Here is a 12961-nt window from a genome sequence, read left to right as displayed (position 1 = left end):
ATTACTACTATTAGCTCTTGTACTTTCTTTTTGCCTCACTACAAGAACTATAGACCTTGTTGGATTTGAACCAACGTTGGAACATAACTGATTAAGAAGTGACCATTGAGATTCTTCCTCATCATGATCCAATTGTATACATTTATCTTCTCCCACAACGTGTAAAAAAACGTTGGAGACCCCATGCTTACCACGACACACCAAAACTTTGTTCTCCTGGTCGACCAAAAATTTATCCCACTAGCAAACCAAAAAGGCTTGTAGAAACTTTCTCCATGACGCGGCTCCGGTACCGTCAATCTTAGTTGCAATCCCTACATGATACATCTATATCGCCTACTCGCATGCCACGAGTAGCTAACATACAACATTTTTGATCTTCTCTAGTCACTGATAAAGTGATAGGATGATGATAAAAAGGATGATCACCCGGGAGAGACACACTTGTAAATCTCTCTATTGAAAAATCCAAACAAAGTAAGAATTCCCCACTTTCTATGTCTTGCGTGCAAGCAAGCCAGTAAGTATTTCCATTTACAGACATGACATGCTCTTTTAACCGTGGTCCGTGGTATGAACCAGTCGCTATCTTCACCAACAAATCTCCACGAATTAGGGGTAAAGTCATATATTTCATACCTAAACAAGACTATTGATTACTGAACAAGTTCTCTATAGTGTACAATAAACCTGGAAAAAAAGTTTGATTCATAATGGGATGTTAGACTCTTGTAGTCTTGTTAATATTCCAAACCTAGTGGTATAAGATTTTTAATCAGAAAGAACATCAAATTCTTGAAAAATGATCTTTACAATGCTAGTCAAGGAAAACTAAATAGATGACTGCTCCCTGATTCTTGATCAAACAAAACTTTCACTTTCAATCATTGACAGTACGTAACTTAATATTTTCTGGCATGAGTTCATTTATATCTAAGGCCAAGTCCAACGCCACGGGAAAACGTTAAAATAACGTGGGCATGTTTACTTTTTCACTCCAATCAGACGGTATAATTTGCACTATAATAGTGTGATTCTCTTTTTTTGTACAGTGTAACACTATATTTGATGCACTACTGTAGCCACGGCAAATATTAAAATAATAATTTTTTCTTTTGTGTTAACATTATTATATATTAAAATAGCTTATTTAGTTATAATAGATTATATATGATTTGTAATGAGATTTAAGTAATCTAACTAAGGGTTGTAACTAAAAAATAATTTATAAGTACTATTTTTGTAATCTTTAATTTAATAAAATGATGGATTAGTAGAAAATATTAAAACTAATACCGAAGTTGATTGAAAATACAATAAAATAAATTATACATTTATAACATAATTAAAAAATTAAAACCACACAAACATAAAAACTAAATGCAACAAGATATGTTTTAAAAACATAACAAAAGCTTCACAAATGGTTAAGGAAAATTATTTCCGGTTCCGCTAAGATAATTATAATATTGGGTAAAATCTTCTTGGTTATTTGGTGATCTTTTGTCTTCACCTTGATCCGGTTCTCCTTGAACTTGTTTTCCATGAAATAGACTTTCTTGATAATGAGATGCTCGATATTGAGATCCATGATATTGGGAGCCTTCACCATCTTCTTCATGTTGGTTTGTTTGTGCTCTTTTTTCCAAAATTCTTTTTCTCTCATTTTCAACATATGCACGAGAGGATGGATCACTTATAGAATTCAAATCTGCAAATAATATTTTATTCTCTTCTTTCATTCTAGCTACCTCGATCTTCTGCCTTTGAATTTCATTTCTTTCAGAAGTACCTTTAGTAATAGCTTTGATAAGTTTATCATTTTGCTCCAAAAGTTGTTTAAACTGTTCTTCAGATTGTTGTTTTCGCTTTGCTTTTTTCAAACCCATAGGCCTTGAAGATAAACTAAAATTGGCATCTTCACTATCCATATTTAGATCAATTGAATTCATACCAGGGGAAGGTGATGACTCGGTATTGATTGAAAATGATGAAGATGACGTAACATCACGACCTTCTCCTTGGAATGCAGGGGGTGTCTTCATGTTATCATTAGCAAATTTCTCAATACCTTTAAGAATAGGCCATACATGATCAAATTTGAATCCTCTCTTGTATTTTTCATATTGAGTTAATAACATCTTCGCTTGGTTTAACTGATTACATATTTACAAGAAACAAATAAAAATAAGTTAGCATGTACAAATAATTTAATAAAGATAAGTTAGTAAACACAAGAATTTATAATTGAGTACTTACAATGTCTTCTTCAGAAGCACCGCTAGGATTTTTATTCTCAATTTGGTTAACGCATCCTCTCAGCTTTGAGACTGCAGAAAGAATTGACGTCATTCGAGTTTGTAAAGATCTTTTTGGTCTTCGTTGAAGACGAAAAGGATCGGATTTATGATACTCAGCTTCAACTCTTGTCCATAGTTGATCTCCTGATTGGTTTATTCCTATTATTGGATTTTGGGAAACATCGAGATACACATGACACAATTGTATATCTTCTTGAATAGAATATGACAAAAATTGTAATATTATGTTATATTAATTAATGAAGAATAAAATAATATGTTGTGTTTAATTAAATAATATATTGTGTTTCTTTATTTTGTATTAAATTTGTTTAATGTAATAATTTGTTGTCTAACATTTGTTTCAATATTATTAAATATTTTTAAAGTATTCATATTTTAGGTTAATAAAATAATAATAGAGAATAGTATTTTTAGTGTGACTTTTGGTGTTGTGGTTGGAGATGAAAAAGAATTTAGTGTGAAAATCACACCAAATATAGTGTTATTCTAACACCATTTTAGTGTTGTGGTTGGAGATGCCCTTAGGGCTTATGATCTCTCCTTGCATGAAGCCTCTGCAGCGACCTCCTCCTTCATAGCACTTAACTACAACTGCATAGTAACAAGTAACAACAAAACCACACGTTTACAAAAAAAAAAAAAAAACCACATAAAATTATATTTCTCGAAAATATCGAAATTACACAATTTCATCCAGCACAAAGATCGTAATATTTCATTGCTTTTATTAGTCATTTTTTCTTACAAATCGATCCAATAAAATAATCCTTATTATTACCACACACAAGAATCAAATGCATGTAGACTATTGAGCCTAATCATATGATTAAGCGTAAGTTCTAAAATATTTCTAAAGTACTTAAGAGTGTTAACACCAATTAATGTTTTTCTAGAGAACTATATCTATATAAAAAAAAAAGATTTGCATATGATTAAAATTTAGCTTTTTTTTGTCTGAATAAATTTTTTTAATTTTTAGTGGAATTTTCTATCGATTATGAGATAAAAAATAGTATTATTTTCTAAATTTGGAACATAAAAATAGTTCTTCTTTATTCCCCTTTCTAACAAAGTCGAACAAGTTGAATAAAAAGATATAAAAATGTTCTTTAAATTTCTCTTAAGTTTTTTTTTCTTCGTACTAAGAAACTTATTCTCATGATTTTTCTGATATTACAATTTTAGAATAATGGTAAGCACTATCAATGTTTATTTACACCCAGGGCCTCCATATATAATAAGATGACCGACATGGCTCCAAAACGTCTCCGTTGCATCTCTCACTTTATAACAACTGTCTGAATACCTCTCTGTGTTTTTCACTGTTTTGTCAGTATTATAATTTTCGTCCACAGTCGTAATTAAACGGACATATGAGTCTACTTTGGGGCTCCCCTTCGGATAATGACTATTCCCCATTGGAGGATTTGGAGGCGAAGGGCTATAGACTTCACCACCCCATTCGACCATTGTACCAGAACTTTCTTTGAATCTGCTTGATGGCCAAAACCCAACTTCTTCCCAAGATGTACCCATCAACAACCACCAATTCCCGTTGATTTTGTCCTGTACTCAAACTTTAAATATCAACAAAAATAAAAACTAGGAGAACCACGAGAACCCATACATGATCTCATTTTTGTTAAACTATAATTGACAAAATCTTCACTGGATTTAATTTATGTATTCTTTTAAAAATCTAATATGAATAAATGAAAGTTAGTTATATATGTTGGATGGGATACAAATACCCTAACACTAAATTTTCTTTACCCATATCCATATTCATATTTGCATGCATCTACATATTGATATTACTAGACATATCATATACTCAAACGTTCTTGAATACCCGAAATATACAAAGTTATGGGTATACTAGTTGGAAAAGAACTGACCTTCATTATGGCGAAGTCAATACTTTTTTGCTCGGCAAGTAGACCAGGAGTTAAGTCTTGACGAACTAGTATCATTCCGGATCCGTCAGGACAGAAGAGATTATAACACGCATTTCCTCCCGACTGAATTCAACCATATAATATGCGACCATAAGTCATTGGTTTATCAATTATGCATACATCGTGTATATATATGGTATAATTAAATTATATAAAAACAAGAACTAGCCCACTTACTTTTGTAAATACGAATATCCGAGAGTTGAAGTCATGGTATAATTGTGGGTGTACCTAAAATGAATAGAAAATATGATTCATATACATTAATAATAGAAAAAAGATTTACTATAATACATCAAGTATAAAAAAATAGTGGATCTAAATTAATATTGACTTACGATCCAACCAACTTGGATGAATTCATTTCCAATTTGAAAATGCATCCGAGAAGCGCTGAATTGCATAGGTCCAACTGAAGGAGTGAATGTATTAATATTCATAGATGCACCATTGTAACTCCTAGTTCCTTTAGTAGTTCGCACCACAGCAAACTGAATAGTGAATACAATGGTTGAGAAAACTAACATTCTGATATGGCTAAATTGTAATGCTGAAAAATTAGAATCAATATCTTATAAATTGGTATGAGTAATTTGAGTTAATAGAAACCAATATTTTTCATGTATCGAAATATAACTGTATGAGTTAATAGATAATATTAAATTATGAATACAATATACAATTACTTATGTTTCCTAGTATATCATCCACCATATATATACTCGCCATGAAATATTAATCAAAAATTTCACGTGTTTGTAATAAAGCTATGTATTATTAACATAAAAAAACTACTTAAATATTTTTGTATTCATCAAATTAAAAAGAATATTTTAATCATTGTTTAAATTAATAATTATGTGCTAACATAGTCATCTATAATTTCAGCTATTCCACCAATCTTGTTATTGCGAAGTTCAGTAATATATGTTTAACATTTCTTACTCGTAAGATAACAATTTAAAGAAAGCACTTACATGATGATCGTCAATAGAAGATGCAGGTTTATAGGTTTTGCTCCACGAACTTTGCGGATTAGAATTATCGCTATCGAAGGATTTCATTCTCAAAAGAGCGTCTTTAGTGACTCGAGGTATAGGAACGGTACCAATGGGACAACCTACGCCATTCTCCCAAAAGTGGCCAAATGTTGTGTTTCTATGTGTCTTTCTTTTCATTTTTGATCCTTCAGAGTATGACATACGCATCTCCACATCAAAATCCAATATAAATTATTAATTAGCCATTCCAAAATTAAATTTTATTAAAGTACTCTTCTTAAATTAAACTATAAAAAGGTAAATTAAAACTCAAAAGTGATTTTTTTAAAAAATATGGCTCTTTCTAATCAAAATAGTGTATATGATTATCTATACTTCATATTAAATATAAAAAGAAAATTTGGTCATTATATGTTTATCCAATATATATATATATATATATATATATATATACATTTGGATTTTATCTTTATTTTTAACAATTATGGGAAACCAAACTAATTAAATCCTAAACTTAAATTCTAATCTCCAATCCAGTGGACACAAAAAAAAATTACTTTTCTATTAATAATTAATAAAACAAGAAAATAATCCTATCTTAATTGTCACAATATTGCCAATACTTAATTACCATCTATTCTAAATAGAGTTGAAATCTTCTAAATATCAAGAAAAAATATATTACCAATGCAATACCTTATGGTGAAATGTGTGGTTCTTCATGGATGAGTGGTCAAGTCCTGGTTGTTTGTAGAAATCCACACACCCATATCGTTCACCATTAATAGTCTGTGAATTCATATATAAGAAAATATATTATTTTTTGCATGATTTCATAAATTTCATCGTCTTTCTATTATACAAATCCTAGAATACTTAGGATAGGTAATTTAATGTTATATATATATAAACACATTCAATTATTCTATAACATGGTGAGAGGATAAACCTTTACGATTTTAAATGCAGGTTTGTTGATAAGCTTAAGTTTGTGCTCTATTTCAAGATCTTCATTACTTTTTAATGTCTTTGCTTCTTTTATAACACCATGGCAATGACTCATTAGAAGGCTCCCACAAATAATATAGCATGCCAAAATCATGCACGTCATTGGAAGTGCACACCCCAATTTCATTTTCATTAACCTGTGAACTAGAGAAATTTGATAATTAGTTTTTCTTCTATATATACAGTTATTATTGAGATATAGTAATAGGAGAAAGATTTGAAGAAGTCATTTGGGATAATCACCTTCTCACAAGAAATGTAATATTTCTGAATGATTCACTAGAGTAGAATATACACCTAGCTAAGGGTTAGAAAAAATAATTAATACATATACGTTTCCTTAAATTCCTTCAAACCTAAATATAGTATATATATCTTTGAACCATACAGAAGTCAAACAAAATTTCTTCTTAAACTAAGTAATTACTAATTTCCATGAATGCTTTTAAGAGATTTATTGTTATTTTTGACCATGCACAAGTCAAAGATGACATAATTATTTGTGGACCATACAAGTCAAACATAATTTCTTCTTAAATTTACATCGATATATTGATGACATTTATTCATATCTTTAATGCTAACTTCTTAACACAAGCTTGGCATAATATTTGTAACTTTTCCTCTAAAAAAAATCTGAAAATAAGAAATTTATTTTAAGTATTTGTAATACATTTCTATGTGTAAATTGAAGATAGTATTTTTTTCTCTTGCATTTATAATCCTATTGTATAAATTATATTTATAAATAAATTAAAATAAGAAAAATGTACTATAAATAAAATGATGTGACATAATCAATGTTTGTATAAAACTAATTGTGTGATTATTCAGAATGACAAATGAAAATAATAAATAAAAATAATTATTCTTAGATTTTCCTTAAAATCATAAGTATTTTGTTTCTTTAATTTCTTTAATTTTTGATTTTAATTGAGATTTATTTTTAAATATAGTATTAGGGTGGGCGTGCAGTTTTTCAGTTTAGTTTCAGTTTGTTTTTTTTGGTTTTACAAAAAACTTGAAACCATAAAGAAACCGTATGTAATTAAGTTTGGTTATGGTTCGGTTTTACAATTTATGACGGGTTTTCAGTTTTGTAAAAATTGAAATCATATAAAAAACTATATGTATCTTGGTTTGGTTTGGTTTTGGTTTGGGTACGGGTTTTAAGGTTATTCCATGTATTTTACAAAAAAAAAGTATAAGTTTGATGCATAAATAAAATGAAACGTAGAATAAAAATAATATAAGAATAATCAGATATTACTAAGAGATCACTGTATATAAGTCTAGTAAAGAAAAAATCCAATGATACTCTAATCATAATATAAATTGGACAATATATTAGTATATATGGTTATTCTTAATTTTAATCAAAAACAAAAAAAAATCATTTGGTTTTTAACCAAACCAAACCTAAACCAAAAACTTAAGAAAAATGATAACCAAATGAGTTTTAAGAAAAAACCATAACCAAATAAAACCATTTATTTCGGTTCGGATTGATTTTTCAAATTTTGGTTATTTTGCCTACCAATTACATGGTATATTGTTATATTTTGATTCACCTCAAATAATCCGGTAGTGAGATCAAACTTGACTTTGGGTTAAGTTTAATCACGGGATCATGATCAAGAGTTTAATTATTGGACCAAACTCAAAATTAACTAAGTCTAAGTTCTAGAAAAACTTAAGAGTGTTAACACACCAAGTAAAGTTTGTCTAGAACTATATCTCTATAGAAAATATTATATATCTTTAAGGTAATGTAGTGGAATTTTCTAATGATATATGATGTAATAAGTAAGATGTTTTTAAAATTTGGAACATATAAATAGTTCTTTTGTCTTCTCCTTTCTAACCAAGTCAAACAAGATAACAAAAAAAGAATATAAAGATGTTCTTTAAATTTCTTTACGTTTTTCTTATATATTTTTATTCATAGTAAGAACGTAATTCTCTTGATTTATTTTGAACATTTTCAGATACTACAATTTTGGAATAATGCTACGCACTAACAAAGTTTATGTACACCTGGGGCCTCCATAAACGATAAGATGACCTACATCTGGCCAAAACGACTCTGTGCATCTTTCACTTTATAACAACTGTTTGAAAATCTCTCTGTGTTTTTCACAACCATGTCCAAACCATAATTTTCGTCCCAAGTCGTGATCAAACGGACATATGAGTCTATTTTGGGGCTCCCCTTCGGAAAATGACTATTACCCATAGGAGGACTTGTAGACGCAGGGCTATAGACTTCACCACCCCATTCGACACCTGTACCAAAACTTTCTTTGAACCTATGTGTTGGCCAGAACCCAATTTCTTTCCAAGTTGAGCTGCTACTGTTACCCATCAAAAGCCACCAATGCCCGTATATTTTGTCCTGTACTCAACAAAATCCATATAGAAAACCAAGTATCGTTAGCTCAATTGGTAAAGACCCTAGGCGAAACTTAGAGGTCGCCGATTCGAGTGACGTTTGGGACGAAACTAATGTTAAATGATTTGGCTTTGGGTCTGAGAAGATTATGGGTTTCGGCCCAGAACCTCATGGATTTCAAAAAAAAAAAAAAAATCCATATAGAAAAGGCAAAGATTATAGACAAAAAGCTTACAATTAATTTTAATAACTATTTTTATCAATGTTTAATTATTTTTATGCAAATGTTTTTGCAATATCTAATATGAAAAAGTAAAAAGTAAGATATATATATTGAATGGAATACAAGTACCCTAACACTAGATCTCACCAAAAAAACACTAACACTACATATCCATACTATACTTAAAAATACCTAAAACACACAGAGTTATGTCTTTAATAGTTTTTGGAAAAAAACTGACCTTAATTATGGAGAGTTCGAAATCGTTGTGCTTGGTAAGTAAACCAGGAGTAACTTCATGACTGACTAGTATTATTCCGGATCCGACCGGACATAAGGGATTATAACACCCATGTCCTCCTGACTGAATCCAACCATATAACATTTTGAGTATAAATCATTGATTTGTCAATCATGTATAATTCATATATATGGTATTAAAATATTAAAACGAGATCCAGCATGCTTACATTAGTATATATGAACAGCCGTGAGTTGAAGTCGTGATATAATTGTGGGTGTACCTAAAATAGATAGAAAATATAGTTCATATACATTACTAATAGAAAAAGGATACACCTTAGTACATAAACGGATCTAAATAAATTTACTTACGGTCCAACCAACTTGGACGAATTCATTTCCAATTTGAAAATGCATCCGACCAGCACTGAATTCCATAGGTCCAACTGGAGGATTGAATGAATTAATGTTCATAGCCACTCCATTATATCTCCTTGGTTTTCCTTTCGTAGTACGCACCACAGCAAACTGAATACAATGGTACATAAACTAACATTGCTATATGGATATATTGTAATGTGCTCAGAAATTAGAATCAATTTCTTATAAATTAGTATAAGTAATTAGAGCTAATAGAAACCATTATATTTGATATATTCAAATATAATTATATTAGATAATAGATAATATTAAATGATGAATTACAATATACAATTACATATGTTTTCTAATATTTCATCCACCATAAATATATTTACAATGCACAAAATTGTAATTAAAACATTCCCGTGTTTCAAATAAAGATATATATTATTTACTTGTTTAAAGCTCTAATCTATTTAAATATATTTTTATTCATCTCATCAAAGAGAGGATTGTAATTTTTTTTTTAATTAAGAATTATGTGCAAACATATTCATCAATACTCTATAGTTTCAAACCATTCTATCAATCTCATTATTGCGACGTTCGATTATATACTATATGTTTGAAATTTTTTACTCGAAAAATAAATGCTATAAGAAAGCACTTACATGATGACCTCCATTAGAAGACGTAGGTTTATAGGTTTTACTCCACGAACTTTGGGGATTAGAATTATCACCATCAAAAGATTTCATTTTCAAAAGAGCTTCTTTGCTGACTAAAAGTATAGGAACTGTACCAATAGGACGACCTACGCCATTCTTCCAAAAGTGACCAAATGTTTTGTTAATATGTGTCTGTTTTTTAATTTTTGATCCTTCGGGGTATGACATCAAACGCATCTGCACATCAGAATCATATATAAATTAGTCAAACAAAAATAATATTTTTATAAACTTAATTTTCTCAAAGTAACTTATTGAAATATTACTCTCATTCTAATCAAAATACGTACCATTTAGGATTTTAATTACTTATAATTTATATTAAGAATAATAAGAAAAATTTGTCATTATATGTGTATCTACTATCCACTTTTGTTAAAATTAAGGTAGTTACATTATTAGAGTGAAATTTACCAAATGTCAATATATATGAATAATTGTAATAAAGAATAATGGCAATGATCTGATATATTATCATATTAAAAATTACGAGAAAGCTTGATTTCTTTATGTATGTTATTTTGTTATATAGAGTTCTAACTTATCATATGATACAAAACATATTTTAGTCACTATATTGCCAATTTCTTAATTACTTTCCCTTTATTTGTTTTTACATAGAGTTTAAATACTCTAAATAAGAAAATTCATATTATTACTGCAATATACCTTATGGTGAAATGTGTGGTTCTTCATCAATGAGTGGTCAAGTCCTGGTTGTTTGTAGAAATCCACACACCCATATCGTTCACCATTAGTACACTGTGGATTCATAAATAAGAAAATATATTATATGTTTTCATAATAAATACTAAGTGTTTCACGCATGATTTCATAACTAAAATCGTGTTTATACTATACACATCCAAGGATACTTTAGGATCATATACTTACGATAAAGATTCTAATGTTATACATATTTAAACACATTCAATTATTCTATAATATGGTAAGAGGATAAACCTTTATGATTTTAACCGTATGTTTGTTGATAAGCTCAAGTTTTTGCTCTATTTCAAGATCTTCATTGCTTTTTAATGCCTTTGCTGCTTCTACAACGCCATGACAATGACTCATCAAAAGGCTACAACATAGAATATAGCAGAACAAAATCATGCACATCACTGGAAGTGAATATCCCAATTTCATTTTCATCAACCTACAAAATAGAGAAATGAAATCATTAGTTATTTTTTTTTTAATCAATCATTAGTTTTTGTTATATGAATACAATTATTATTGAGATATAGTAGTTGAAGAATTTTTTTAAGAAATCATTTGGGATAATCACCTTCTCCCTACATATATAATATGTCTCAATGATTCATTAGAGTAGAGTATACACATATATATAGTTGTACACCCAGCTAGGGGTTAAGCAAATAATAAATTATAGATAGTAATTATGTTTCCTTAAATCCCTTCAAACCTGAATACTTTAGTAGAATAGTAAATATTTCTTTGAACCATATACAAGTCAAACAAAACAAATTCATAAAACAAGTAATTTCCATCAATACATTTAAGAGATTTAATGTTCTCTTTGACACTAACAAGTGAAGGATGACATAATTATTTGTGGCCTATACACAATTCAAACATAATTTCTTCTTAATTTAAGTAATTTCCATTGATATATTTATGAAATTTATTCACATCTTTGAAACTAACTTTTTTACACGAGCTTGACATATTATTTGTACATTTAGAAAAAAAAGAAATCTAAAAATGATAATATTACTTAAGTATTTGTAATAAAAAATATATGTGTAAATTGAAGATACTAAAAATTTCTCTTGCATTTATAATCCTATTGTATAAAATATATTTATCAATATATTAAAACAAAAAAAGTTTTATAATAAAATGATGCGACATTATTAATGTTTGTATAAACTAATTGTGTGATTATTCATAATGAAAAATGAAATAGAATAAAAAGAAATAATAATAATAATAATAATCATTATATGAGAGCTTTAGACACTCAAAATTTTGTAGTGATATAATAAAATAAAAAAAAAGGAAAACTAATATTTGTGTCAATTATTTTAACTATAGAAATTAAATTAGAAACTTAGATTGACAGTTACTATTTTTATCAGGTAAAACTGTGACTTTCCGTAAAAACGAAACAAACACTGAAAATGTTAACCTTTTTATTTCTTACATTCATGGTCCGTTGAGGGAGTAGTGGAAAGTTTTGTCGATGTTGAGGTGATAAGTAATTTCATATCAATACATATAGTGTATTGGTTATGTGGTTAAATCGTATTTTTGGTTAGAGATATTTGTTTGTTCATAATTACATGTCTATGCATATCCCTATTATCATGATACTTTTATGTCATACTCTAGCAAACCAAGTTCTCTTAGTGAATCATGTTCTTTTGGCGAACAAAGTCTTTCTAGCGAATCCAGTTCCTAAAAGATGTTCGATTTTTGTGTGCAACGATAATAAAGGTTATGAAGTCCATTATAAGTGATTTTTATTTTTATTTTATTTTATAACATCTAAATCGACATGATAATCAGAAAGTGTCTTGGTGCATTAGTAAAGTGCTTCTTAGCAAATCTCTCAAATTTAATCAGAATATTCCATCTTTTGGATGTAGATTGTAATCGTACCAAAGATCAGGGCCGGCCCTGAGATTAGAAGGGCTAGAGCAAAATCCAAAATGAGGGCCAAAAATTTTCATTACCATACTAAACAAAAAGTAC

General features: G+C 28.8%; 3 protein-coding genes and 1 pseudogene across 4 annotated transcripts; all 4 read right to left on the bottom strand.

The window, feature by feature from the left end:
- Window positions 1-62: 62 nt before the first annotated feature.
- Window positions 63-12874, bottom strand: AT4G10201 (annotated as a pseudogene). Its single transcript has 2 exons — window positions 12752-12874; window positions 63-638 (listed from the first exon to the last, which is right to left on the bottom strand).
- AT4G10230 (no-apical-meristem-associated carboxy-terminal domain protein) lies at window positions 1428-2352 on the bottom strand (the record flags this gene model as incomplete). The annotated part of the gene is made up of 2 exons (NM_117091.1): window positions 1428-2156; window positions 2260-2352. The coding sequence occupies 2 exons, from the start codon at window positions 2350-2352 to the stop codon at window positions 1428-1430; spliced, it is 822 nt and encodes a 273-aa protein (NP_192761.1).
- AT4G10220 (NEP-interacting protein, putative (DUF239)) lies at window positions 3534-6424 on the bottom strand (the record flags this gene model as incomplete). The annotated part of the gene is made up of 7 exons (NM_117090.2): window positions 3534-3890; window positions 4223-4345; window positions 4460-4513; window positions 4621-4773; window positions 5260-5490; window positions 5980-6072; window positions 6233-6424. The coding sequence occupies 7 exons, from the start codon at window positions 6422-6424 to the stop codon at window positions 3534-3536; spliced, it is 1203 nt and encodes a 400-aa protein (NP_192760.2).
- AT4G10210 (transmembrane protein, putative (DUF239)) lies at window positions 8236-11561 on the bottom strand. The gene is made up of 8 exons (NM_117089.3): window positions 11532-11561; window positions 11204-11399; window positions 10910-11002; window positions 10184-10417; window positions 9522-9677; window positions 9377-9430; window positions 9148-9270; window positions 8236-8686 (listed from the first exon to the last, which is right to left on the bottom strand). Exons 2-8 carry the CDS (start codon window positions 11393-11395, stop codon window positions 8357-8359), a joined length of 1182 nt encoding a protein of 393 aa, NP_192759.2. The 5' UTR covers window positions 11396-11399; window positions 11532-11561; the 3' UTR covers window positions 8236-8356.
- Window positions 12875-12961: the final 87 nt, after the last annotated feature.

This window comes from Arabidopsis thaliana, chromosome 4 (assembly GCF_000001735.4).
Source record: "Arabidopsis thaliana chromosome 4, partial sequence".
Taxonomy (NCBI): domain Eukaryota; kingdom Viridiplantae; phylum Streptophyta; class Magnoliopsida; order Brassicales; family Brassicaceae; genus Arabidopsis; species Arabidopsis thaliana.
The sequence above is the reverse complement of the archived record's forward strand: the minus strand, read 5'-3'. Positions and strand labels throughout refer to the sequence as shown.

Excerpts from the sequence above, each read along its gene's own strand:
- AT4G10210 (NM_117089.3), bottom strand. The coding sequence starts at position 11,395 with ATGAAAATGAAATTGGGATATTCACTTCCAGTGATGTGCATGATTTTG. Across the intron at positions 10,418-10,909 it reads ACCACACATTTCACCATAAG|ATGCGTTTGATGTCATACCC; the intron begins GTATATTGCAGT and ends TCTGATGTGCAG. Across the intron at positions 9,271-9,376 it reads GGCTGTTCATATATACTAAT|TCAGGAGGACATGGGTGTTA; the intron begins GTAAGCATGCTG and ends GGTTGGATTCAG.